Source organism: Glycine soja, chromosome 2, assembly GCF_004193775.1.
Source record: "Glycine soja cultivar W05 chromosome 2, ASM419377v2, whole genome shotgun sequence".
Taxonomy (NCBI): domain Eukaryota; kingdom Viridiplantae; phylum Streptophyta; class Magnoliopsida; order Fabales; family Fabaceae; genus Glycine; species Glycine soja.
The window spans coordinates 3699096-3723649 of NC_041003.1; the positions used below are offsets into that span (position 1 = coordinate 3699096).

The 24554-nt window shown below is 31.5% G+C and overlaps 2 protein-coding genes and 1 pseudogene across 2 annotated transcripts; 2 read left to right on the top strand and 1 right to left on the bottom strand.

The window, feature by feature from the left end:
* The first annotated feature begins 6321 nt into the window (after positions 1 to 6321).
* LOC114380862 (zinc-finger homeodomain protein 1-like) lies at positions 6322 to 7586 on the top strand. The gene has a single exon (XM_028339954.1). The coding sequence runs from the start codon at positions 6357 to 6359 to the stop codon at positions 7242 to 7244; it is 888 nt and encodes a 295-aa protein (XP_028195755.1). The 5' UTR covers positions 6322 to 6356; the 3' UTR covers positions 7245 to 7586.
* Positions 7587 to 13109: 5523 nt separating this feature from the next.
* LOC114370437 lies at positions 13110 to 14462 on the bottom strand. The gene is made up of 3 exons (XM_028327790.1): positions 14377 to 14462; positions 14207 to 14277; positions 13110 to 13937 (listed from the first exon to the last, which is right to left on the bottom strand). The coding sequence occupies exons 1-3, from the start codon at positions 14414 to 14416 to the stop codon at positions 13314 to 13316; spliced, it is 735 nt and encodes a 244-aa protein (XP_028183591.1). The 5' UTR covers positions 14417 to 14462; the 3' UTR covers positions 13110 to 13313.
* A 283-nt stretch (positions 14463 to 14745) lies between these two features.
* Positions 14746 to 24233, top strand: LOC114369634 (annotated as a pseudogene).
* The last annotated feature ends 321 nt before the right edge of the window (positions 24234 to 24554 follow it).

Below are 24554 nucleotides of genomic sequence, written 5' to 3' on the forward strand. Positions count from 1 at the left end.
TGTAATTTATAGCGCTAAATATGTTTGTGTCCCCATTTTTTTAAAAAAGAAATTGTACCTAAACAATTTTTTTAACATTTTTATCTTGATTGTTTCCTGTATTAATATTTTTAGCACCTAATTTTAAGTACCAAATTAAAGTTATGAAGTGATATTACCTACAAAGTATAAATTAAGTGACTAATAGTTTGGTTGGAATGACAAAAATTTGTTCTATAATTATATAAATAGAATGATATTTGTGGGAAATTAATTTTTTTTCATTGATACTTTATTTCTTTAAGAATTAATTTCATCACTTTCCACCTAAAAAATATCTTACGTTACTTTCAGACAAAGAAAAAAATTATGAAGTTAAAGTTGATAGTGATGATAGCAAACACTTAACGTCAAGTAGTTAGCTAGTTTAACTTATCAGTTATGTATAATTTTTATAATATGTTATATTTTTATTTTTCATTAGGTAAATTCATATCATTAACTACTTTCAGAAAATGGGAGATTAAAAACATTATTTAAAAAACAAACATGACCATATCACGTTAGACTACATAATAACGTGGCAAGTTTATTAAATTGTTGTTAACATGATTATATGTCACTGCTTGACGCTATACTTGACACAGATGCTAAAAGTGTTAACTAGGGAAAAAAATGCTAAAAAACTATATTTATCGACTAAAATTGAATTTTACAAAAAGTTTAAGGATAAAATTCATATTTAACATTAATTTTTAAAATAAATTTTAATCATTTTTTGCGATTGATTCTTTAATTATTATTTTAAAAAATCTGTTAGTAAGATCTTCTTATCTATTTGTTTATTATATCTTTTGTTTTATTTTATATTTGTGCATCTTTCTTTAATTTATATCCTGTGAATGTAACAAAATTGTATAAGAATAATTTTTTAAACAACAATACATAAGTCAGAGTCAGAGATCTGTCTAGAGTACGCACAATAATTTTTTGGGTTGAATCTGTATGTTCTTGTTTTATTTTTCTATATTATTATATGTGCCCAGGTTATTTTTTAGTTAATGTACACAGTATGTATTGTGTATGCTCATTTCGTAAAATCCATCTGACGTTGACGTAAGTTTCTAGCGAATCTGAGTTTAACCGTGCAAGTGCTATAGCGATAAGAAAATTACGGAGAAAAAAAAAAGAAAATTTGAATTAAAAAAAGAAAAAAAAAACAGAAATTTGTATTTTTTTTAATTAAATAAAAGTATTATCATTCATATTTCTTTCTTTATTTATTTTATTTCTTCTCATATAAAAATAGCATAAATGTAAGGTTTTTTTGTTTTCTTTTTGGCTTGTTATACCTAGAATAAAATTGATACCCTTTAGTGTTATAGTATATTTATTTTGTTTTATGATATAGTGGCCTACTATCTATTATATTTTTTTAAAATAAAAGTAGCTTATTTTGTTTAATGATCATTTGTTTTATGATCATGACTAATATTTATTTTATTTGCTGTCACAAAACTAATACAAAAAATTGGCTTCACATACGGTTTAACAAGAAATAAAAACAAATTTAAAAATCCAGGAACTAAAAAAAATAGTAAATCCTAATTTATAAATTTAGTATAAACATTTCTAGATGGTGTATTGATTTTTTTTTCTTGAGCCTTGAGCTCTTGACACAGAAGAGAAAGGACGAAAGAAATTAAGGTTGTAACTCTTGTCATGTGTTGTCTTTCATTAGCAATGGTTCATTTAGAAAAAATCAAGTGATTGCCTTACACTTTACATACACCTCTCACCATATTCTAACTCGCAATTAAGTCATTTCTTTGTTCTAATCAATATAGAGTTTGTTATTCCGGCAGTTGCAGATTTAAGCATCACAAATTCACAATTTTTCCAAGCACCACTGTTTCTAAGGCACATTAGCCGCAAATAAGAAGCAATCCATTTTATAAGTTCCCTAGAAACAAGAACGTATATCTCAAATGTGGATACCTCGTGTTTTTACCAAATTTTGAATTGTTAGTCAACTATAAGTCAGTGAGTAAATAATAATGTTTTAGTAGGGTTAAAAGATGAATTACTTATTATCTACCTCTTTTATTTATAAAATGGTACTTATGTATGGGTTAATGACTTAGTGGGATGGATAGGTGATTACTCAGTGGACAAATAATCAGTTGACTGGTTACTATGCACTGACAAGGCAGGACCAGCACACCTCGTATCAATTATATACTATTGTCTAAACTCTTATCTACACTGGAGAGCCGGTATTCTAAAACTTACAATTAAAATTTAATAAATATTAACTCGTTTAATTAAAATCGTAGAATACCGAATGAAGACGAACCATGACAAATAATCCGTATATATTGTCTATATGCACTAGAGGAGAAACATGCGTGCTTGGTATGTTTGAGTAAGCTTGGGTGGTCTTTTCCAAAGATTGGGGAAGACAATGGCTCCTTATTTTCCATAACGCATTCTATGGATTGCGATGTGCCGCCTTAGCATTTATATTCAGTTTCTCACGCCAGTCAAGAGTGTGCTTTTAGTTGGTGAAGAGATGCTGACCCCATAACGTCATTCTCCTTTGAACTGCCGTCGTTTATTTGATTCCTACATCACAGAATGATATTACAGCGTTTTTTGTCAAAATGCCCAAAAGTTCATCCATTCTCACTACTCATTTTCTCCTCAAACTTTTTTAACTAGCTAGTATATTCTTGTTTTTTTTTTTTTTTGTCAATTTAAATATCTATTCTTACATGTGTTTGTAACTATAGTAGTTCATATATAAATTGTTTAATTGAATTGAAAGTATTTAATGAGATCAAGTAATAAACTGCGTGACAATTAAATATAAATCAATATAAAAGTATTTGACAATTTCAACATTTAATGTATTTTTATTAACTTATTATCTTAAAATTTAGCATGATAATTTTAACTTTGAGTTAGGAGAATAACTTATCAAGGAATGATAAAATGGGATGATTATACTCAATTTCTTTTTAAGTATAATGATTTATTACTTTTAAAAAAAATGAAACGCCATAATACTTTTTTTAATATGTTTCTTTCTTTAAAAAAAGATAAAAAGAGACAAAAAAAAAGTCTAATAACTTAGGTGTGGGTATCGAATAATTTATTTTAATCAAATCAAATTATAAGTTATTAGAGATGAGTGACTTGTCAACCATAATCTTAAATCATGACTAGTTTCTAAAAAATAACTATTAAAAATATTATTAATGCTAAGTGTTAGTGTTATATTTTTAATGAAAGAAAATTGTAGTTTTAATTGTTTAGCATTAACTGTTTTTTAATCAGTGTATTAGCGAAGTAAGTGCATGTTGACGCCAAAAGCTCGTCACCCATGTCGGAGGAAGACCGCACGTAGCAACAGCTGCCATTAATGCCGACAACTTACATTTTTTTATTTATTTTCGTGTGTAATAATTCCCTTGTCCCTGTCTTCCTCCGCCATGCTCATCACTCACACTACTACTACTACTACCCTAGCTAGTATCTATCACTCAAATTCCATTTGTTCTTTGGATAAATGGTGTACATGTACACTTTAATTTTTAGTCTAATCTAAGAAATAAAATAAAAAAGAGAGAGGCATAATTAAATGTAAAAAAGAAATGAAAATAAGAGAGATAAAAAATAAAGAAAAATGTAAAAATATTATCCAAAAGTGTGAAATTGTACTAGTGTTACTGTTCTTCTTTCTCATACTGAAAAGCACTCCTACAAGGCTACAGCTATAATAACATTACACGCACTCCCTCTGGCCCCCGCTCTCGCTTGATCCCTCCTATGTGGGAGCAAACAAAGCAATCTACTTATGCTTCGTTTACTCCACGCGCCACCCACGCGCCTCCTTGCACGAGTCCCATACGACGTCACTTCATTTCAGGCACTGGAATGCGTGCACCCTAAAATTAACCCGTAGAGTTTCAGTTTCAGTGCCTGTCATGCGATTTGATGGAGAGCGTGGCATGATTTTGTTCTGTCTCCATTTTTTGGTTGTATTATCCATATATTTTTTTTATCATATTAAAATTGATCATTTAATCCCACATTCTTTCTCTTTTTATTATATAAATATAATATAAATTTCAGTGAAAAGTATTATATATATATATATATATATAATTTCTTTATTTTTTATTCAGCAATATTTCTTCATATAATTTTTAATGTGTGATAAAATTATTTTTACACAACATTCTTGTAGTAACGTGTGAATAAAAGAGTTTTTGCAACTTGTATTTTTAATGTAAATGTTAAAAATTAAAATTTCATTTTATCATTTTGTTTTTGCAATGATTTTCTTTTTTCATTAATTACATAAACTAAAAAGTAAACTTGTATTGTGTCTTTTCAATGATATCAATATATTTATCATTGCACGCTTTTTGCTTTCATTTTGTCGAACTAAAAAAAGTAGTATAAAGAAATAACTTAATAAGTTTGCGCAAATGGCAAAGTTAACTTTGTTATGTTGAATAAAATTAATTGAAAATTAGCTGAAAACTGATATTTGAAATATGAAAAAATAGTTTTTTAAATTATAAATGTTAGATAAGATCAGTTATCGAAATAATTGAATAGTGCAAAATAAAAAATAATAATAAAATCTTGATTTATTTTAAAATGATAATAAGAAAATTAATAAATGTATTAAGGACAATAATAAAATATAAGAAGTTAGAAGTTTGCATGTTAAAAAATCTTAGAAGCTATTAAAAAAAACTTGTTTATTCAACCGTTAAATTTTTTTTCAATTAATAAAATAAAACTAAAAATTAACTAAAATATGTCGTCAAACATTAAGAGTTTAATTTTGATGTGCAATTAATATAATTCAAAATTAAAGGTAAAATTAGTTTGTAAATAGGTCCTTATACTATTACAAAAAAATTTAATTAGGTCCCTATGTTTTCTTTTTCAATTGGACCCCTATATTTTAAATTTTTAATGAGATCCCTCCATCATCCTTGATTTGAGATTTGTTTGGAATGCAAACATGGTAAGGTTATGTGGATTTTTTAATTTTTATTATTTATAAAAAATAAAAATTTTGAAAAAAGCGTTGTGGTTGACAATTTTGTGTTCCATGAGCTCCACAAACTGCTACAAAGGAGATTATGGAGATGTGAACAACATTGCAGACCAATTAATGACTAATCACATATTAGGGTTAGAGTTATGGTCTAGGAGATGTAAAATCTACGTTTTAAGCTTAGGGTTACACTTTGAGACCTTCCGGAGATAATGAACAGTTATGAATGAAGGTGGAGACATAACAACGAAGTGCAGTATGACATCATAAAATAATAAAATAATTACATGTGCTACACCAACACCAGCTAGGCTAACATAAAATTACACTTGGTATCTACATGTAGAGAAATTATTAAGTGATTTAGGATATCATGTTATTTATGACACCAATCAATAATCGTGTGACATGTGAACATATATTCACTAAATTAAATATAATTTACTAATTATCTAAAAAGAATTAATAGTGTTATCTCTTAATTTAAAAGATTTTAATTAATTTAAAATATTAAGTTATTTACATGTCAGATGATTATTTGTTAGAACCATGGATGACATGGTCATCTTAGATCACCTAATAATTTTCCAACATGTGTATATATAATGAAATATTTTGTCAAATCTAATAAATTTCGCTTGAGAAATTAACATATTGACCTGATTGCAAATTTAAAAATTAACAAAGGATCCAATTGAAAAATAAATAAAACTTAGGGACTTAATTACAATTTTTGTAATAGTATGTGGATTTGAGACTGATTTAACCAAAATTAATTTTAATAATGTTTATGATAAAGTATAAGATAAACGGATAGAAAAAAGAAAAAAGAGAAACTGATCATTATTTTAAATAATGTTCAAAATGAATAAATCAATTTTTATATAAATATATTGAGTCTTATATAATTAAATTTGTAACTAATTTGTAACTAACTAAATAAAATTGTAATAAATTAAATTAATTAGTAACTTTTAACCAACTAAACTAATGTTTAATTAACTTGTAATCGACTAAACTAATCTTTATATCTAATAATTTATATCTATCCTTTTTGTCATTTGTCCTCGCCCCATAGGGAGGAGAGTACCACGGCCACCGAAAGTGAAAACTTTTCGCTGTTAATTTTCCGTATCCATTCATCTGCAAGCGGTGAAAAACAAAAATTTACCGAGTAACCGGAGACACCCGGTGGAAGGTGACGATCTTAAGACAAAAAATCGAGAGAGAGAGAGAGAGAGTGGTATATTATGCTCTCATTGTCGTGTCCTCCGAAAACAGAGAACCGCAAAAGTATATGAACGAATACACCTTTGGACAAAGAAAGCACGAAGGCACAGAGAGAGAAACACTGCGAGAGAGAGAGTACGAGACCCCCACCACCCGAATTTCTCAAAACTTGTTAAACAGTATCGAAAAGTTAACGAAATTGAAAGAATTTCGCGAAATGGAATTCGAGGATCAAGAGGAGCAGGAGGAGGAGCTGTGTATGGGTGGCGGCGGAGCGGGTTACGACCCGACCCGGATGAAGGTTCCGGTAGCGGCGGAGCCGGTAAGGAGCACCAACGGCGGCGGCGGAAGGGCGAGGTACAGGGAGTGTTTGAAGAACCACGCCGTTGGGATCGGAGGCCACGCGCTTGACGGTTGCGGCGAGTTTATGGCGGCGGGGATGGAGGGCACCCTTGACGCGTTGAAATGCGCCGCGTGCAGCTGCCACCGCAACTTTCACCGTAAGGAGGCGGATTCCTCCGCCGTGGTCGCCTTCTCCGGCGGGGACCCGTACTTAATTCCCCACCACCACCCGCCGCCGCAGTTTGCGGCGTACTACCGTCATCCGGCGGGGTATCTCCACGTGGCGGGACAGCAGCACCGTTCGGCGGTGGGGGGGACGCTGGCGCTGCCGTCGACGTCCGGCGGCGGCGGAACTCAGAGCACGCGTGAGGACCAGGAAGACATTTCGAACAATCCGAGTGCAGGAGGAACAGGGTCCAAGAAACGGTTCAGAACAAAATTCACTGTGGAGCAAAAGGAGAAAATGCTTGAACTTGCTGAAAAACTAGGGTGGAGGATTCAGAAACAGGACGAGGCTGTGGTCCAAGCCTTCTGCAACGAAACCGGTGTCAAGCGTCACGTTCTCAAGGTTTGGATGCATAACAACAAGCACACCCTCGGTAAGAAGCCCTAGGAAAGAACAAAAACAAAAAAAGAAAAAGAAAAGTCTCCAACTTGCTACCATCTTTAGGGTTTCTTTCTCTTTTTTCCATTAAGGACTGTTAATTTTAGTGTTTCAGGATGTAGCTAGGTAAGGTTAATTATTGCTGCTGCTGGACTAATTTTAATTTTCATTCAAGTGCCAAAAAATGCAGTCTTTCATCAGTTATCTTCTTTTCTTTTTTTTTTCTCATTGTGACTGCGACATGTTCTAGTTTTAGTATTTTTGTGCAGTTTGTTACAACGGTGGTGTAGTGACGCGTTTGGAACCTTTTTTTTCGGGTGGATGATATCACGAAGGTTAATTAAGATGGCATCTAGTTTGTTTGTCTATTCTGATACTACTATGATGATAACTCTATTCTAAGACAAATATAACTTCCTCGGTAGCTTCAATGTGTTCTCACTCACCTGCATTTTCCGTTTTTCATGTCTTTCATTCCATTCCTCTCTCTCTTTTACTTCTTCGGCTAACGGCAAACCTTTTTGGGTCATACTACCACGCACTGAAAAAAGTGGGAAATCCTCGTGCTAAGGTCTCATTTCAGCGTATCCGTCATGCATTTTCAATTTTTTTCAGAAACCTAGCTATTTGTTTTTCTTGCTTTAATTTTAACGTGTTTTAATTTTAATTTATATATAATTAATATATAACTTTAGGTATAAGATGTTTTAGTTGGCAGGAGTTTGTAATCCTTGGATGGTATAGGGCATTAATTATTTGATGGGGTAGAATGTACATTATATTATATTCAATTTTATGCATTTTATTTTCCCAAATGAGCTAGAAATCAGAAACACTTTCATAAGTTGTTATATGTTGAATTCACTGTGGAGGAGGTTGAACAGGAACCAGTTTGTTTGTATTAGTGGTTGGGTCTTCCTTTCTTCATCATGACCTGGGGTCTGAGCAAGGAAAGGGACTGTTGTAATTAATGTTTTATTTTATTGCATCGCGTTTTGTGAAGTTTGTGAAGCATTATTTTGTTATGTTTATTTTTGTCTTCGGGAAGAAAATTTGGAAGACTCAAATCCTTATGTGGGGTAAATTCATGTTGGGGGAAATAATTCATGTGTTTGATTGATTTTTCTCCCCCTTTTCCTTCCATATTATCTCAGTTTTTCACTAAGAAAATAAATTTCTCCGTTGTTTTGATCAACTTTTCCTTTCTATTAAGTTAACAAACAACCTAGGCATAAGCATATAGAAGAATTAAATTAGGGACACAAGTTATAACTTTTTTTTTAGCTGCAATTCTCCAACAACTACCATCAATGAGGTTTATAGAGAATCTATTAGGATCCCTAGAATCTCAGTCACGTCTGTTCCCTCATTCACAATCATATATGGTTGAACTTGTTGCATTTAAGAAGGTGGAGTACTTAAAAAGCCTAAGTAACATACATATACAAGCTAGCTAGTTAATTAATGAATGTAAGTAGTAACAATGGTTTGTTTCTAGCTTTAATATATGCATGCTACTAAAGGGGGGACCTGGTTGATTACTTGGGGAAAGACGGAGAACTGTGCTACTACTTTGTAACCTTCCTAATTCAAAACTATAGGGGCTTGCATTGTGATGTTTCAATTATAGTAGCAGGATATTATGCTTTTTATTTTATTTTATGGACAGCTTGCTTCTTAAGTAGTTCAAAGCCTGCCCATTACCAATTTCACGTTTAAGATGCTTTGCTTGTTTTGGGGGGTCTTGATCGAGCATCAGTTAAAGCTGCGTGGCTAGCTTCAACTGTGGTCCACACAATATATATATATATATAATGTAATAATCCTTTGGTGCAAGTTTTGCTTTATTGATCAGTCTGATTCATAACACAAAGGCCTACATACCCGTATCGATCTCTCCTACAAACATGTCCATGACTTAACGGATATTGTCTATATGCTTCCTTCGATCATTCATTTAATTGCAAAGAAACTTAAATTAAGAGGGCTTATATTGAGATATTCATAAATTTCAAATACCTAATTTACTACAAGAAAAATGGATATTAGCAATGGAAATATTGCTTATCAAATCTCTCGCTATTTAGCTACGGACTCCAGTTGATAAATTTTTTTTTCTATTCTCTCTTCCTATCAAATTCTATCATCTGTTATATTTACAATTTTTTTTCCTGCAACCGCGTCAAATCAGCCCATTCTTGTTACACCTCGCAGGAGAAGCCATGCCTTTTTCAGTTGTTCAAGTACGTTCCATCAATTCATCTAATATTTCTTTGTCCTCTCCATCTCCATCAGCACATTTCTTGTGATATGTTGACACAGCCTTGGTGCAATTATGCTTCTTTATGTCAAAACATAGTGATTATGTTCGTTAATAATAAACGGGCATTCATGATATGGGTCAGGACAAATTAAATTAAATTTATTGAAATAAATGCATCAATTTAACATCATATTAATTTAAAATATATATCATAAAATAAATATGTTTAATATAAATATAATATTATATAAAATATTATCTATTACATAAAACAGCTTTTCTATTAATATATGAATATTTATATAGAATGGTGAACCGGATTGAAATAATACAAAATATAATCAGAGTCTATTATTAAAATATATCAAGTCTATTTTCAAAACTCGAACACTTTAGAATCAACTTTGTATCAGGAGTAAAACGGGACGGATTACAAGCATTCCTATCATTTACTAAAGCTGTGAAAAATATTTGTATAGTTCCTTTCATCAAGCACTTGGATGACATTGTAGGGCAAGGGCGAAAAATTAAATAAATTTAAATAGGTTTATACATCTGGAACAACATTGATGTGTGTGGGTTTAGATTTCCATTATCATACAATCAAATAGGTTGAAAAAAGTTGGTTAAGTTAATAAGCAGATTCCCTTAAAGGTAATTGGCACGCGTAACTAGCATAATTAAAGGGAAATTATTCACTTACTAGGCACCCAGAAAAAAAAAGTTATAAGGATTAAGGAATGTTATTTCGAAAATAAGTTATAAATTATAGGCATTAAGCCTAGTACTTACTACGAAGAATCTTATTTCGAAAATATTTTTTCACAATATTTTTTACCAAGAGTAAAGTATGGACATGATGTGAACGTTTCCATATCATTGCTTTGTACAACAAGAGTAGACTTAAAGAAGCAACATGAAAGTTCACTAATCAATAGCATGTTTTTCAAATAAAATAAATTATTTAAAACATATATTATAAAGGATAGTATTGAGAACTACTCTTAAGCACTTGTTAAGAAATTAAAAGTGAAAAAATGTTATAAAAATGTTTTTAATACATTTTTATTCTTATTTTGAATTCTATCCCAGTGAATTTTAATAAATTTAACATTTTTATTTATTGATTCCATAACAAGTCTGTTTAAAAATACAAATTTTCTAGTTTCATTTCTATTTTTACATGATGATTAGTGCATATAATCTAAGTTGACTTGTATAACTAATAAGAATTCATAATTCTCTTTTCACGGTGCATATTTACACCAGTACGTATAGTGGTATTAGATTATGCAGTTGGCATGAAATCATTCGTCTTGTCACGTGCTGGTTCAAGAATAATGGAAAAACACTTATATATATCATTGACTGATTACTCGCTGTTATTGTTCCTCACTTTCTTTCAACACCAGAATTTGAAAGAAGAAAAAACACCGGAACCTCAAGTGAACATGTGTTGAGAATCGTGAAAACATATTATGTTGAAAGGAGAGGCTAAAGAAAGAGGCCATATATATATATATATATATATATATATATAAGATGTCAACTTATATAGGTTATATACTTAACATGATTAAAGCCAGTTATAACGGTTAAAGTATCTAGTTTAATTGATTAAACAAAATGTATATTATTATAAATTTTTGTATATTATCTCTGATTTCTATGGATAAAAAAAGTTAGTTATAAAGCTTAGTTAAGCAAAAAAAAAAAAGTATTTAATATTTCTTATCCCCTTCTTGGCCAGGTAAATAGAAATATATAATGAATGGTGAAGGAGAAAATAAGAGGAGAATATATACGGTTGTGGTTGAGAGAGTCAACTGAAAGGTGCAGAGAAGTAAGAGGAGGAGGGACCGGGCAATAGATTCGTTTGGATTGCAAACTTTTCCCAAAGCATAGATTTGATGATTCGAAAGGGAAAAAGGAGAAAGGGTTTCCAAGGAACTTGGCTTTGTCACCTTACCTTGTGTCCCTTATGGAGAATCCCTGCCAACAACTAGAGGCAGCTGACCTCCAAATTTGCCGTCCCTACTGCTTCCCAATATCCAAACAATGACATTTTGCTTTCACAATGATTCCAAGCCCAATGTTTGGCCTCTCCATTGCCCCCACACTCTCATTAATTTATAAATATTATGTGATATATAATATGAAGCGTCCACTTACTAGTTATCACGCTAATTTTGTCACAAAATAAAATAAAATATTGCACTAACTAGACTCTAGAATCTAAGCTTCCAAACACGGCTTCCCAAATTTTCATATCTAAGGTTAGTGGGCACTTGGGCTTGCTTTTGCAATATCAAGGGCCTAGAAAGAGGATACCATGATTTTTGGGCAATGGTTTCCTGCAGTCTATAAAATACTTCTTGCACCTCCCCATTGACTTTAATAAGTTTGCAAAATTCCGAAATTACCCTGCAGTGCATAATTATTATTTAATTATTTTCCAGAATGATAAATCTGGAACACATAAAAATATTGGAGCCTTCTGAAAAAGCAAATCCAGAATTATTTTTTGTGATTCCGGATTAAACAATAGAGGGAAGGATATTGTTCGTGGGGATGCGATTGGAAAATATCACTATTTCAGTGGGAGATTGATTTGTTGGGAGAGATGAAAAATGTTATGCGAAGTCTAAAGTTGTTATAGGATGAAAAGGACAAATGAGTGTGGAAGAAGGAACAAAATGGACTATATTTAGTTAAATTTGCTTATAAGGTGCTCATGTTAGCACAACGGACGAATATTGCGAAGAACTATTCAGAAAATTGTGATTTTTGCTTGGAAACTAGTATTTGATAGGATACCTTTCTCTTCTGAATTTAGCTCATACGAATATAATTGGTGACAATGTGTTAGGGATGTGGTTTTGATAGGCAATGTTTAAAGCTTTTTATCAGGGAAAGTTGTGGTAAAGAAATGAAGTTTCAAATTTATGTGATATTATTCTTTGAATGCATTTTTTCCCTCTAGAGTGTGGTATGATTACTTCAGAAGGTGGGGCATTCAGCCAGTACTAAATTATATGTTTTCAATGCAATCCTATGATGTTGAATCTTCCAAGCCTACCGAAGATGGCCCATCAAATCAACAGCTATTAAAAATGATGGACCCCCCCTCAATGGTTGATGTGGATAAAAAGTAATAATTGTTGGATTATGAGTAATTGTCTAGCAAATACTCATGCAAACAATGGAAACACTTAATCAAAAGCTTTTAAGAAAACTAATCCTTGCAAAACCATTTTATGAACTACTTTTTAGCCGGTAACAAAACTAGTTCATCATTAAACAATAGATTAGTTCAATTAAAAAAAGTAAAGTTTAGTTCAAAGCATAAGACGGTTCAGTTCAGTGCACAAAAAAAATTCAATTGGTTCATAATATAGTTTGGTTCGAATTTTAGAAAACAGTTCACCCGGTTTGGACAAATCATTTTTCAATTCAATTCGGTTCGGTTTTTTGTGTTAAACCGAATTATAGATACCCAAAACACCTATACAATTTGAACCTAGAATCTCGTTTAAACTATCCAAACTCTAGATTGATCCCATTAAATTGATCCATTTTAGCAAGGCAGTTAAGTGAATTTAAACAAAGAATGCAAGAAGGAAGAATCCAATTTAAGTTCAATATGTAGACATCATCACATCAATTTGAAACTTCATTTCAATACAACAACTTTCACGCCTTCAATCCACTCTCTCTCCATCATTTGTTATTAGGTAAAAATCATTCCGAACTATACTAATATTGTTTATGCAAACAAAGCCAAATAGAAATCACGAATCAAATTATAAAGATCTTCAAACCTTCCACACCAATTGAAGTATCTTCTTGTCCACACTTGCATTCCGTTTCACTAGCCCGGTGGAACCTGCATTCTTTCCCCTCCCACCATGAATTTTCCAGTTGGAGAAAACATTAGGGTCATCAGTGCCTAACTTTTTTATATCCTTATTCTTTGAACTGACACATGATGATCTTCTAGCACAAACAGGACTTGAACCTGCTCTCAGGGTTTTCACCCAATCAACCTTCTTCACTTCCTTCACATTTTGTGGCCTAGAATTCCGTGAATAAGCACAACCCTTTTCAGCTTCTTCTTTGTTGATTTCTTTAATTTCAACTTTAGTTGCTCCTTCCATTCTTATGCTTATGTTCACTTCAGAAACTGCTCTAGCTTGGTAATCATTGTCAAGCTCACATGCTTCTTTTGTACTTCTTTCCTTCCTCTCCTGGTAAATCCGGTGCAACCGAAGAGCAAGGTGGTAAATACCTTCCTTGATCTCTTCTTCTAAGTCTCTTTCAATCTCCATTCCTAGCTCACTTCGTATCTTCAGCTCCTCTTCCGAAATCGGAACTGCGAGGATGTTACAGTTCTTCTTCTTCACGTAATCGCTCTCCCTTTTGCGGTTTTCAGTTTTCTCCTGCATGCAGTTCAAATCAAAGATGGAATAATCAGAAAATAGAAATCATGCTAAATATTTATGTTCAAGTCAAGGTCTTAAAAAACGATTTGCAATAGCGATTTTAGCTACAACTTCAAGGATTTTAGAGTGATGACAACCGCAGTTATAATCACATTAACCTGCATTTGTCTGCAATTTCTCACAATAACAAGCGACCACAATTTAAAATCTTAGTTCGAGTTAAATTTAATTGTGCAACTTTTGAAACTAGAAAGAAGTTGATCAACCTTTTGTGAGTCCAGCGTTGAACTGAGCCAAGTACTGCTGTAAAAATCTTGGCAATTCTCTGCTGATAAATCTGCATAAGTAAAACCCATTAATAATTTTGTCAGCAAAGGTTTGAGGAATACGAAAATTAATAAAGATTTTGATTAGAATAGAGTCTAATAAACTGAACCTAGGATATCTGCCCTGGGGTACTCTCCTTCATGACCCATGTTGTATAGTTGGTGCTTAATTGCACTAGCAGCATCAAATATGTGAAATTTATATATGCCAGCAATGGACAGTGCTGATATGGGGCCTGTGACAATTTGTAAGGAATATGACATACACTAAGATGCTTAGAGAAAATGTGACAGTAAGATACTGTGTTTCCCATTGTTCATGCAAATTTAGGCGCCAAATAGCTCTAACTGTTTTAGTATGTGATTTGGGTGTGCATGAACAATAAGGAGAGACAAATTGTGCTTTACGTGGAAGGAATAAACAAGGCACTGGTTGGGTTGCCCTTAAAGCATAATCAATGATAGGGTGCAATACCCACATGTTTGATGTGTACCTTTCCCTCGGGTTTTTAAGGTTAGTTTATAAAAGGAACCTATATTCAAGCCTAAGCCATGCCATTCACCGTGTAATAGTGTAATAAACTAATAATATCCATGGCTTCCTTGCGAATTCCATTATTACCATTCCTGGCAAACTAATTTGTCACGAATTACTATTTTGTGCATGCAAGTTGTTATTCGATTAAAATTTATAATAAATAAATATTTTAAATACATGTTATATTTTCTCTAGTTGATAATAGTGTGTCAAATACAAATTTAAAAGAAAAAAATAAAGAAAAATTATATCTAAAAAAGTAAAGAGAATAAGACTCATTTTTATTTTTATTTGTTATGTATCTTAAATTATAACATAAGAATGTAGATATGTATATCTTAAAAACCAGAAACTTTGATGTGAATTCAAATATTTAATACATTCATGTAATGCAAATGGTTGAGATTTGGTTCGATGTCCCTTTCAAATTAAGGAAAAAGAAAGGAAAAAAAATGATTGTCGCTAGCGTTTCACCTGATAAATTAAAACTCTACCATGTGAAAACAGTTGGCTAAAATTACCTAGCAATAATGTTTTTCAAATAAATTGTGTGCATGTACACAATTGAAAATCACATCCTGATAAATTTAAAATTAATGTACACATAATAAAACAAATAATGTTGTGTGAGTAAGAATACAGTGACGCGCTGTTTTTCAAATTGAATGATTAATTATTTTAATTAAAATATAACATATTAAATTTAATTTATACTATAAATAATTAATTTGGTAAAATATAGCATATGAAATTATGTGCTCTGAGGAATTTGTTTGTCTTTCTTGTGGTTTGGGCCTTTACAGTTGGACTTTTGAAATAAGTGAAGGGAGGGGTGTGTCTAGCAAAGCTAAGAGTGAGAGATAGGCACACAAGTAAGTAAAACCCTTTCCTAAACCCCTGAGAATTTTAAAAACATAATGTTTGGCTTCTCTTCTTCCTTAAGTCACCCTACTCTTAAGAGGTCGAAGAAGAATCATAATCATCTGTTCTAGGAGCACCTCTTTCCTTCTTTTGGAGTTCTATAGTAACTTCCTTAGTGATGGTGAGTTCCTTCCTTCTCTATTCTCTCTTTTGTTTCATTTGTTTCTTACTCTAAAGGCAACCCATAGTGAGTTTCATAGAAAGTCTGAGAAGTCACTATAAGGAACAAGTCATCTAATGACAACTAAAAAATGTGAGTATAAAACAAAACTATAGTTATATCACAATAAACCTATTCCAATGAACATTTATTTTGTCGTCTATAAGTCACTATACTTACAGCTTGTATCCATAACTATAGATTTTAGTTACGATACTTAAGGCTATTAGAAAAACACTTTAACATATACATATAATTTATCTTCTACTAGTACGTATAGGTTTTAGTAACAATTAATAATTTTCTTTACCAACCATCACAACCCCGTCACTATAGATTATAGTAACGATATTTAAGATAGTGAGTGAAATATGATAAGATATACTCACCATCACTAAATTGAGTTTGACATAAATTTATATGTTTTAAGATTAATTTAGTATTTTTTATACAATAATAAAAAATATATTTAACAACCACAATAAAATAAATTTTCAATCATATTGAAAGTTAACATGACCCAAAATTTAAACATGTCCATAGTGTAAATTATACAAATAAAAATCATAATTATTTGAAAAATCGCAAAGAAATATTGACTTAAATGGGTACTTGTAAAACATAAAAATTTATATCAAACTCAAATTAATTTATGTCAAACTGGTATTTTAGATTTAAATATTTTTTTTATATCACTAACACTTATAATAAATAAATAAATAATTTTAAATACATAAATTATATTACAATTATAAATAATAATATATTTAAAATATTTATATTTTATATAATTAAAATTTTATAATAAATAAATATTTTAAAATTATTTTAATTAAATTTATAATAAATAAATATCTTTGAATTATATCTTCTATCTATAATGAACAATAAAAATTGTAAGATGAGTTTATTTTAAACTATTGATAAATCTATTTTTTTTTAAAAAAAAATATTGAAATTCAATTTAGAGATAAAGGTAGCAAATGATAAGCTGATAGATAGTGATTAAGCTGTTAAGAAGATCAAGTACACAATTAAAGATAAAAAGGTTGTAGCTTGAGATGCTTGAGAAAGGAAAATTTTATTGTATTTGAATTTCAACTATTTATCCGAGAAGACTTTCAAGTCAATGCACCGCTCATTAGTTATCTATTTATGCATTAGAAAGTGTGATTCTTCTATTCAATGTCATTCTAACGGATATCCAATCACCCCTTAGAAGTTACAAGGATAGTAGGTAAAATGCATATCCAAAGAAAAGAAGAGATAAAACATTGAAAATGTTAATTTGAGAGTGATAGTCCCACACCCTCCCTCATTCTCTAAATTGTGCATTTGTTCGAGCTGAGTTGGTAGGTGAGGCCAAGGGTGGCTGCTCTCTTCAAATAATGACCAAATTAATAAATATTTGAAACCTGTTTTGTTGGATCAGCTGCTTGGAAACATCCAATAAAGATGCGAATTTGATCATGAGATTCTCTAATTGGAAAAAGTCTTGTGTACATTTAGCAATATAAGGTAAATTACGTGAGAAAAGTGCTATCTATAAGTGTTCTACTCTCTTTTATTTTTCCAAAGGCCGTTGATGATAAGTAGGGACTTTTTTTTACGCATAATCGTCTTTCTAATGAGTACTATTTTACCGGAATCAATCAAAGTTCTAAAAACATTTCATTAAAAATGTGTTTGGATAGAGAATTTTAACTGAGAAAAATAATTTATCAGAGAATTTAAATTTCTGTAATTTAAAATTCATTGTTTGGATGCTTTTTATGAAGAATTTAAAATTTTGAAATTTTAAAACAGAATTTTAAACAACTAAAAATTTGGAATTTCAATTTCCGTCTAAAAGTGAGAAATTGAAATTCTTTTTATTGTCTTCTTTCCGTCTAAGCTCCTTAAAATATGGATCAGGTGTGAACATACCAATCATATCTTCTTTTTTTTCATTCATTTTTTTCATCCTTATAATTTTAATTTTTTTATCCAAACACAAAATTTTGAAAATAAAAGAATTTCAATTGAAGTATTTGAAATTCATAGAATTTAAAATCTCTCAGAATTTTAAATTTCTTCATCCAAACACACTCTAAATGTTTTTGAGTATCTCCAAATATTGAATGCTTGTATTTTTTAATATATAATAAATATATTTCTTCTTAATTTTCCCCCCTACTTTTATTCCCTGCAATTTAACAATTGCCTTCTCTAATATATAAATAATCACAATGGAGTTGTTGTTTTTGGTAGATACGAATATCTTTTTATAGGAGGTCATCTTATGTGGAATAGGACTATTATAAGTCCAAACAAAATTTCTTTACTTATTTAAAGCAGTTAATATTACTAGTTAAACTTAAAAAATAATTTTGCATAAATTAATCAACGTGTTCAATGGTTCACGATGAAGTTGTTTTTATGTACTTCATCCATTACTTTGTAATAGCATTGGGAAACCTCGTATTTAATCAAAATATATTTACAGTTCAAAAAAATTATCTGTTAAATATATTGTTAACATTTTATTATGTAATGATAAGATGGTTAACTTATTAATTAGTTAAATGCGTTAAAATCTTTGCACTAAAAATAAATGAAAATTAAACTCGATGCATTATAGCCAAAATAGTTTATTACTTTTGAATACAAATTCTTAAAAAAAATTAGAAGAAGAATTTTATTACTTATAATAGTTTTATCTAGTTTGAACATAATTATCTTTACTAAAAAAATATTTAAACAAAAAAAAATTCAAAACTTTCTTTCTCAACCATAGTCCTTTCTTTTTATCTTTTATTTGTATACTTAATTTTAGTAATCACTTATTTCTTTTCATTTTTATTTCTTAGTTGACTTTCAATATTTTAAAAAAATTATCAATAATCATAGATAACCTTTATCATAATATTAATTATTTATTATAAATTTACAATATAATTTATAAATTAAAAATATTTATTTATTTAAACTTTAATTATAATATAACTCATACTTAAAAGTATTCATTTATTATAAATTTTAATTATATAAAAATAAAAATTTATCTTTTTTTATTAAAATACCTGTTTTTTACTTAAACATGATTATCATAAATTCTTAATACCCTGTTTGGTAAGGATGAAAAAAGGGGTAGGCAGTAAAGCTTGAAAATTAAAGAAAAAGGAAGTAAGAAACTTTCCATTCGGTTGAAGATTCTACATAACACAACAGCAGGGGCCAGCACCGTAGTAAAAAAAAAAAAAAACCAAATTGCCATTGTTAGCTCTACAAAGGTTGTCTCTCTCGTTTGTTTCACGTGATTTCATTAACGTGACTGCATGCCACAAACAACAACAACTATTGCAACCCCTCGTTCCCTCCGGTTCTGTTCCTGCATTGAATTTCATTGATCACTCTCCACAAACCCCTGTTTTTTTATGGGTGCCATGTCGCCGGTGATCACTCTTCATTGCTTAACAACTTCTTCTACCCGTTGCTCCTACGGTTTCAATAACTCCAATTCTCGTTTCAATGCATTGGTGGAAGTGTGGAACCTACCAGAGGCTCTAGCGTCTTTGCCAAGGTTAAGAGCCAAAGCTCTGCTTCCAAGTTCAACAACAATCCTGATTGGAAAACCAAGTTCAAGGACGACTCTGAAGACCGTTTCAGACTCCCCCATGTCACTGATATCTTCCCTGATGCTGTTTCCATGCCCTCTACGTTCTCTCCCAATATGAGGTTGGTTCGTCTCTACTTCGTGTTGAATGTTCTGTATCGGGAACGAACCAAGTCCGTATGGACTAATTCTAAGACAATGTGTGCACTTTAGTCTGTGACTACATTAAACTGTATTTATTTTTTTATGTTGAAAAAACATAGATAAAGTTCCTTTGCTGTTATTTGTATTGGTTTCGAATAAAATTGGAGTTTTTCTTCAATAATATGCATAATTCTTTAATGCAAACATTTATTAAGCAAATTATCGAGGTGAAACTTTAATTCTTATTGGAAGATAAGAAACAGTACCTAGATGTTTATAGTATAAATCTTTAAACGGAATTGAAATTTCACTTTAATAATTCATGTAACAAACATTAAAAGTATTATCGAGGTAAAACTCCAATTTTGATTGGAAGACAACACAAACAATGGACGTAGTTCTTAGATGTTTTTAGCATAAAACTTTAATCGGAATTGGAGTTTCACTTTAATAATTCATGTAACAAAGTTATGCTACATTAAAGGTATTACCGAGGTAAAACTCCAATTCTAACCGGAGAATCGCGACAAAAGCACCTAACAATATATATTTTTGAGTTTTTTTTTCTCGGTTGATGTGTTTTAACTGCAATGTTTTTCTTCTTTTTTTGGTCATGTCCGTGACTGTCACAGAACTCCTAGGACTAGTGACTTTCCTGGTTATCCTTTGGACGAGGATTGGTATGGATATATTAATGACAATGACAGAGTGCTTCTTAAGGTGTGTGTCTCATTCACCCTTCACGTTGTTTGAATTTAAATTGATTATGAAAAGGTATTTAGTTTGATTGATGTTATTACCGTTGATACTGTTTCCCGTGAATCTTTGTTGCATTCATGTTTCAAATTGCGGTTGCGATTGCGAATGTCGCCACTGCAATTGCGGCAGTTGCGATGCTTATTGCGGCCATTGCAGTGTGAATTTATTTTATAATTGCAACAAATATGATTGATCATGACTCTTTAAACATCCTACATCTCTTATTCTCCCTCCCAAATTGCACCTCTCCCTTGTTGCTAGCTCTTTATCATTTTACTAAATATCTAACCCTTCAAAATTTCCTATAAATCTACAAATAATGAAAGAGGAAGAATGAAATCTAATTGTGTGAGAACTGTGAAGTACATTGCAGTCCCATGTTGGCTGTTTCCACATGCTGTTTTGCGTTGAGAATTTTACTGAGATTTTCAAAAACATTGCCATTGCGGTGTGATGCGGTTTCCGCTTGTGCTGCTGCAATCATAATAGTGCGGCTGCATCAGGTGATGCAGTCCACAATTTGAAACCATATGTGTCATCAATTTCTGGTTTCCTTTGTTGTCAATGTGTTGTATTTTTTTCTATAGCCATGATATTTGGACTTTTATTGTTGCCTTCACTGATTTTGAATCAAACTAGTTCTCTTTGTGGGCACTTGTTAATACTAATTGACTAATATGAATTGACAACTTAAGCGTTTGAGTGTATTGCCTGGTTAGTTGCTTGAAATACTGTCTCTCTGTCATCAACACATCATATGTTTACTCTCGTAGTTAGGCCAATATTGTCTTGTAAGAGGAAACAGTTTTTGCTATTTCAACTAATTCTTGCATTGGAATGTCTTTTGTAAACACAATTGAAGAGAAGGGAAATGCTTGTGTTGGATTTTAGTTGATGATCTTATTCTATTAAGTTTCTTATACAAGTGTTGACAGTTCTGAATGTTAATTTCTGTTTGCTTTGATCTCTCAGACAATATACTATTCATCCTCTACATCTGCTGGCGCCAAGTGCATTGATCCTGGTTGTAATTGGGTGGAACAAAGGTAAGTATTTGATTTCACAATTCAAATCTGAAATATAGTGACTGGTTATGCATATGCCACTCTAAAAGATAGGAATGTTTCTATATTAAAAACAATGGTGTGTACTTTTTAATGGGATTTGGGAGGTTGGTTTGAAATTTGTGATGGATAGAGGATGTATTTTTTCAGTAGGTAGCACTAAGAACTCCTCCAACAAAAATGTTTCTTAACCAATCACTTTAAACCAGAAGAAGTAAAGGCTGCAATTGTTACTTGTGGGGGCTCTGCCCTGGTCTTAATGATGCCATCTGACAGTTTAGTTCGATATGAAATTGTTTCTCATATGGCTTTGACAAATTTTAGATTAAATATTAAAGCTTTGCAATAAAGTTAAGGAAGCAAAAGTTATTAGAGAAATGTCACATTTTAACTTGCATTGACTGTACCATCTCAGCAATATGTTTTCATTAAATTCTCTGGGCAGTGAAATACTCTTGTGCATAAATTATTGTCAAACAAACCAGAAATATATTCCTTGCTTTCATTCATATCTAGTTATTTACTATTTAGGATATTCCTAGTTTGGCTTTCTTTATAAACCAGCTTCTAGTTTTTAAGGTCATTAAATTGTTTCTCAATGTTTGATTCAATATTGGATGTGCTGCAGATTGTAGTCACACTCGAAATATACGATGTAACAATTGTGGGTATTCCTTTTGGTTATCGTGGATTTTCAGACGAAGAGCTGACAGAGGTTCCCGTAATCTCACGCTTCCCTCCTTGCTGATTTTTGGTCGAAATATCATTTGATTTAAGATCTATAGTTGAATCTGATGAACTTTTCTTCCTTTTAATGAATGTTTACAATATTGGGATTTCATTTGCAGCTGTCAAGGAAAGTGGTTCAGAATATTCATCTTTCAGGTGGAAGAAGCCTATTGGGAGTTTCACGTGGAGGACCTGGAGTCAGTGAAATTGTGGACAATTTGAAGGTGGTCTATATATCCCTTCTATAAAATAAATGTTGTATTTGCGGAGAAGTTTTTATTTTTTTTATACTGGGTACAATATTTACTGTGATTTGTTTGACGTGCATGTTATGGATTTCAGGAAAGAGGGATCAACATGCTCTTTGTGTTGGGTGGAAATGACACACATGCTGGTGCAAATGCAATTCATAATGAGGTTATCAATCCTTTATCTCTGTATTAATTGATCACATTCAGTTGGATCATTTTGTGATCAATTGATGAAATATATATATTTTGTTTTTGCATGAATTAAATTTCAAATCAAATATAAGAAAGAAAATGTAAGCTTGTGGAATAGCTCATTTATAATTTCTCCCCAAACTTAACCAAAAGGTATTTTAAATTTTTGGTCTATGCCTATCGTCTAGCAACTGTGTCAAATTTACTTGTGGTTTTGGTCTCTAAATGTATTGAGAAGGAAAGTTGATTTTGTAACTATTCATTTTGTATTCAAAACTTCAAATCCCTTCTCCCACTTTAAGAAGTGAAACCCTAGAGAAGAAGCCTCGTGCTGTTTACCAAAGGTGGTTTTAGTTCTCCAAGAAACACTGGCAACTTAATATCCTTCCAGTTTCCTTCTATATACGCCACTACCACTTACAAGTTATTTTTTGGAAAATAGCACTAGCAGCTATTTGCTCTTCTAAGCATAATAATTTTGGCAAGTGGAAAAAGTTTGCTCACAAACACATCTTATTAAAGTTTGGATCTTTCGAGTTAATATAAAAATGTTAGATAAAGTTTTTTTTTTTTCCTTTTTTAAGTACTGATCGAGTAATATGCTTTGGGCAAAATAACTAAGGTAATGCATGGATGATTTTTGAAATGAACAAGACATGAAGCAGTTCTGAACTTGGTTATGATATTGAGCTGCGTTCCTACTTTTATTTCTGTTTAAGCTAAAACTGAACCGCATTTGTTGAGGTACAATGCCGAGCATTGTGTTTTTGACTCTCTGAGTATGGTTTCTGGTGCATATTCTGTAATGCAGATATCTGTCTTTATTTAAATGATTTTAAACCAATGTTTCATGCCAACAATTGCTTTATTTCAGACGAAAAATACTTCAAGGAAATCGGTGTTCATGCTGACGTGAAATATATCGATCCAACATACATGATCCGTGCATGTCGAGCAAATGCTGCTGATGAAATTTTATGCACTGTACTTGGACAAAATGCTGTTAGTCTCTCTCCTTCTCTATCATTTTCCTGTTGCATATATATGATTTCACTTTTTGTTATTGGTTCTCATAAGGCAGTTTATCGGCCTTTTATTCTCAATTTCTTATCAATACAACTAGGCACTTCTAGATTATGTTTATAATTCACCCAGCTAGGCAGTACAATAAAACTATTTCTCAAGCACAAAATGCATACAATGCAACATCTCCAAAAGTACATCCATGTGTAGTACTGTATATTTGTCACTTGATATTGATTCATAGCTTTTGTATTGCAGGTTCATGGTGCATTTGCTGGATTTAGTGGCATCACAGTAAGCACTTGTAACACACACTATGCTTACTTTCCCATCCCCGAAGTGATATCTCATCCCAAGTTGGTGGACCCTAACAGTCGAATGTGGCATCGATGCTTAACTTCAACAGGCCAACCCGATTTCATTTGATTATTTTCCCATTTTAATACATTCAAGAGGCTTGGGAATTAAGGCTTCCATAGAGTATATCATAGGAAGATAGCTTCAAAAAATATTTTTGGTTAATATACCCAACATCGTAAGTGGAAATAATACTGAGGATGACATTGCCTCCTTATTCAAATTTGTATAGCATGGCAAATTCATAGTCCTCCAATTGCCTTCAAAATGAAATTTGAGAGGAATGACAGAGCATTATTTTCTTGATTTTGATCGATTTTGTGGCATTTGTTGTAAGTATAGAGTATTCCAAGAACATTCCTAGCTAGTGGAGGTCTATTGAATTTGTGTTTCAAGAGATGCCAATAATTGAATCCAGCACTGTTTCTGTTATCTATAGTGTTTCAATTTCTTTTGAATTACGACTTTAGTACAGTAACTTTCTTTGATAACAATCATGCAAATTAGAGCTTACTTGCTAGTTACCTTTTTACCTTGATCTCTTTGCATTTTGGT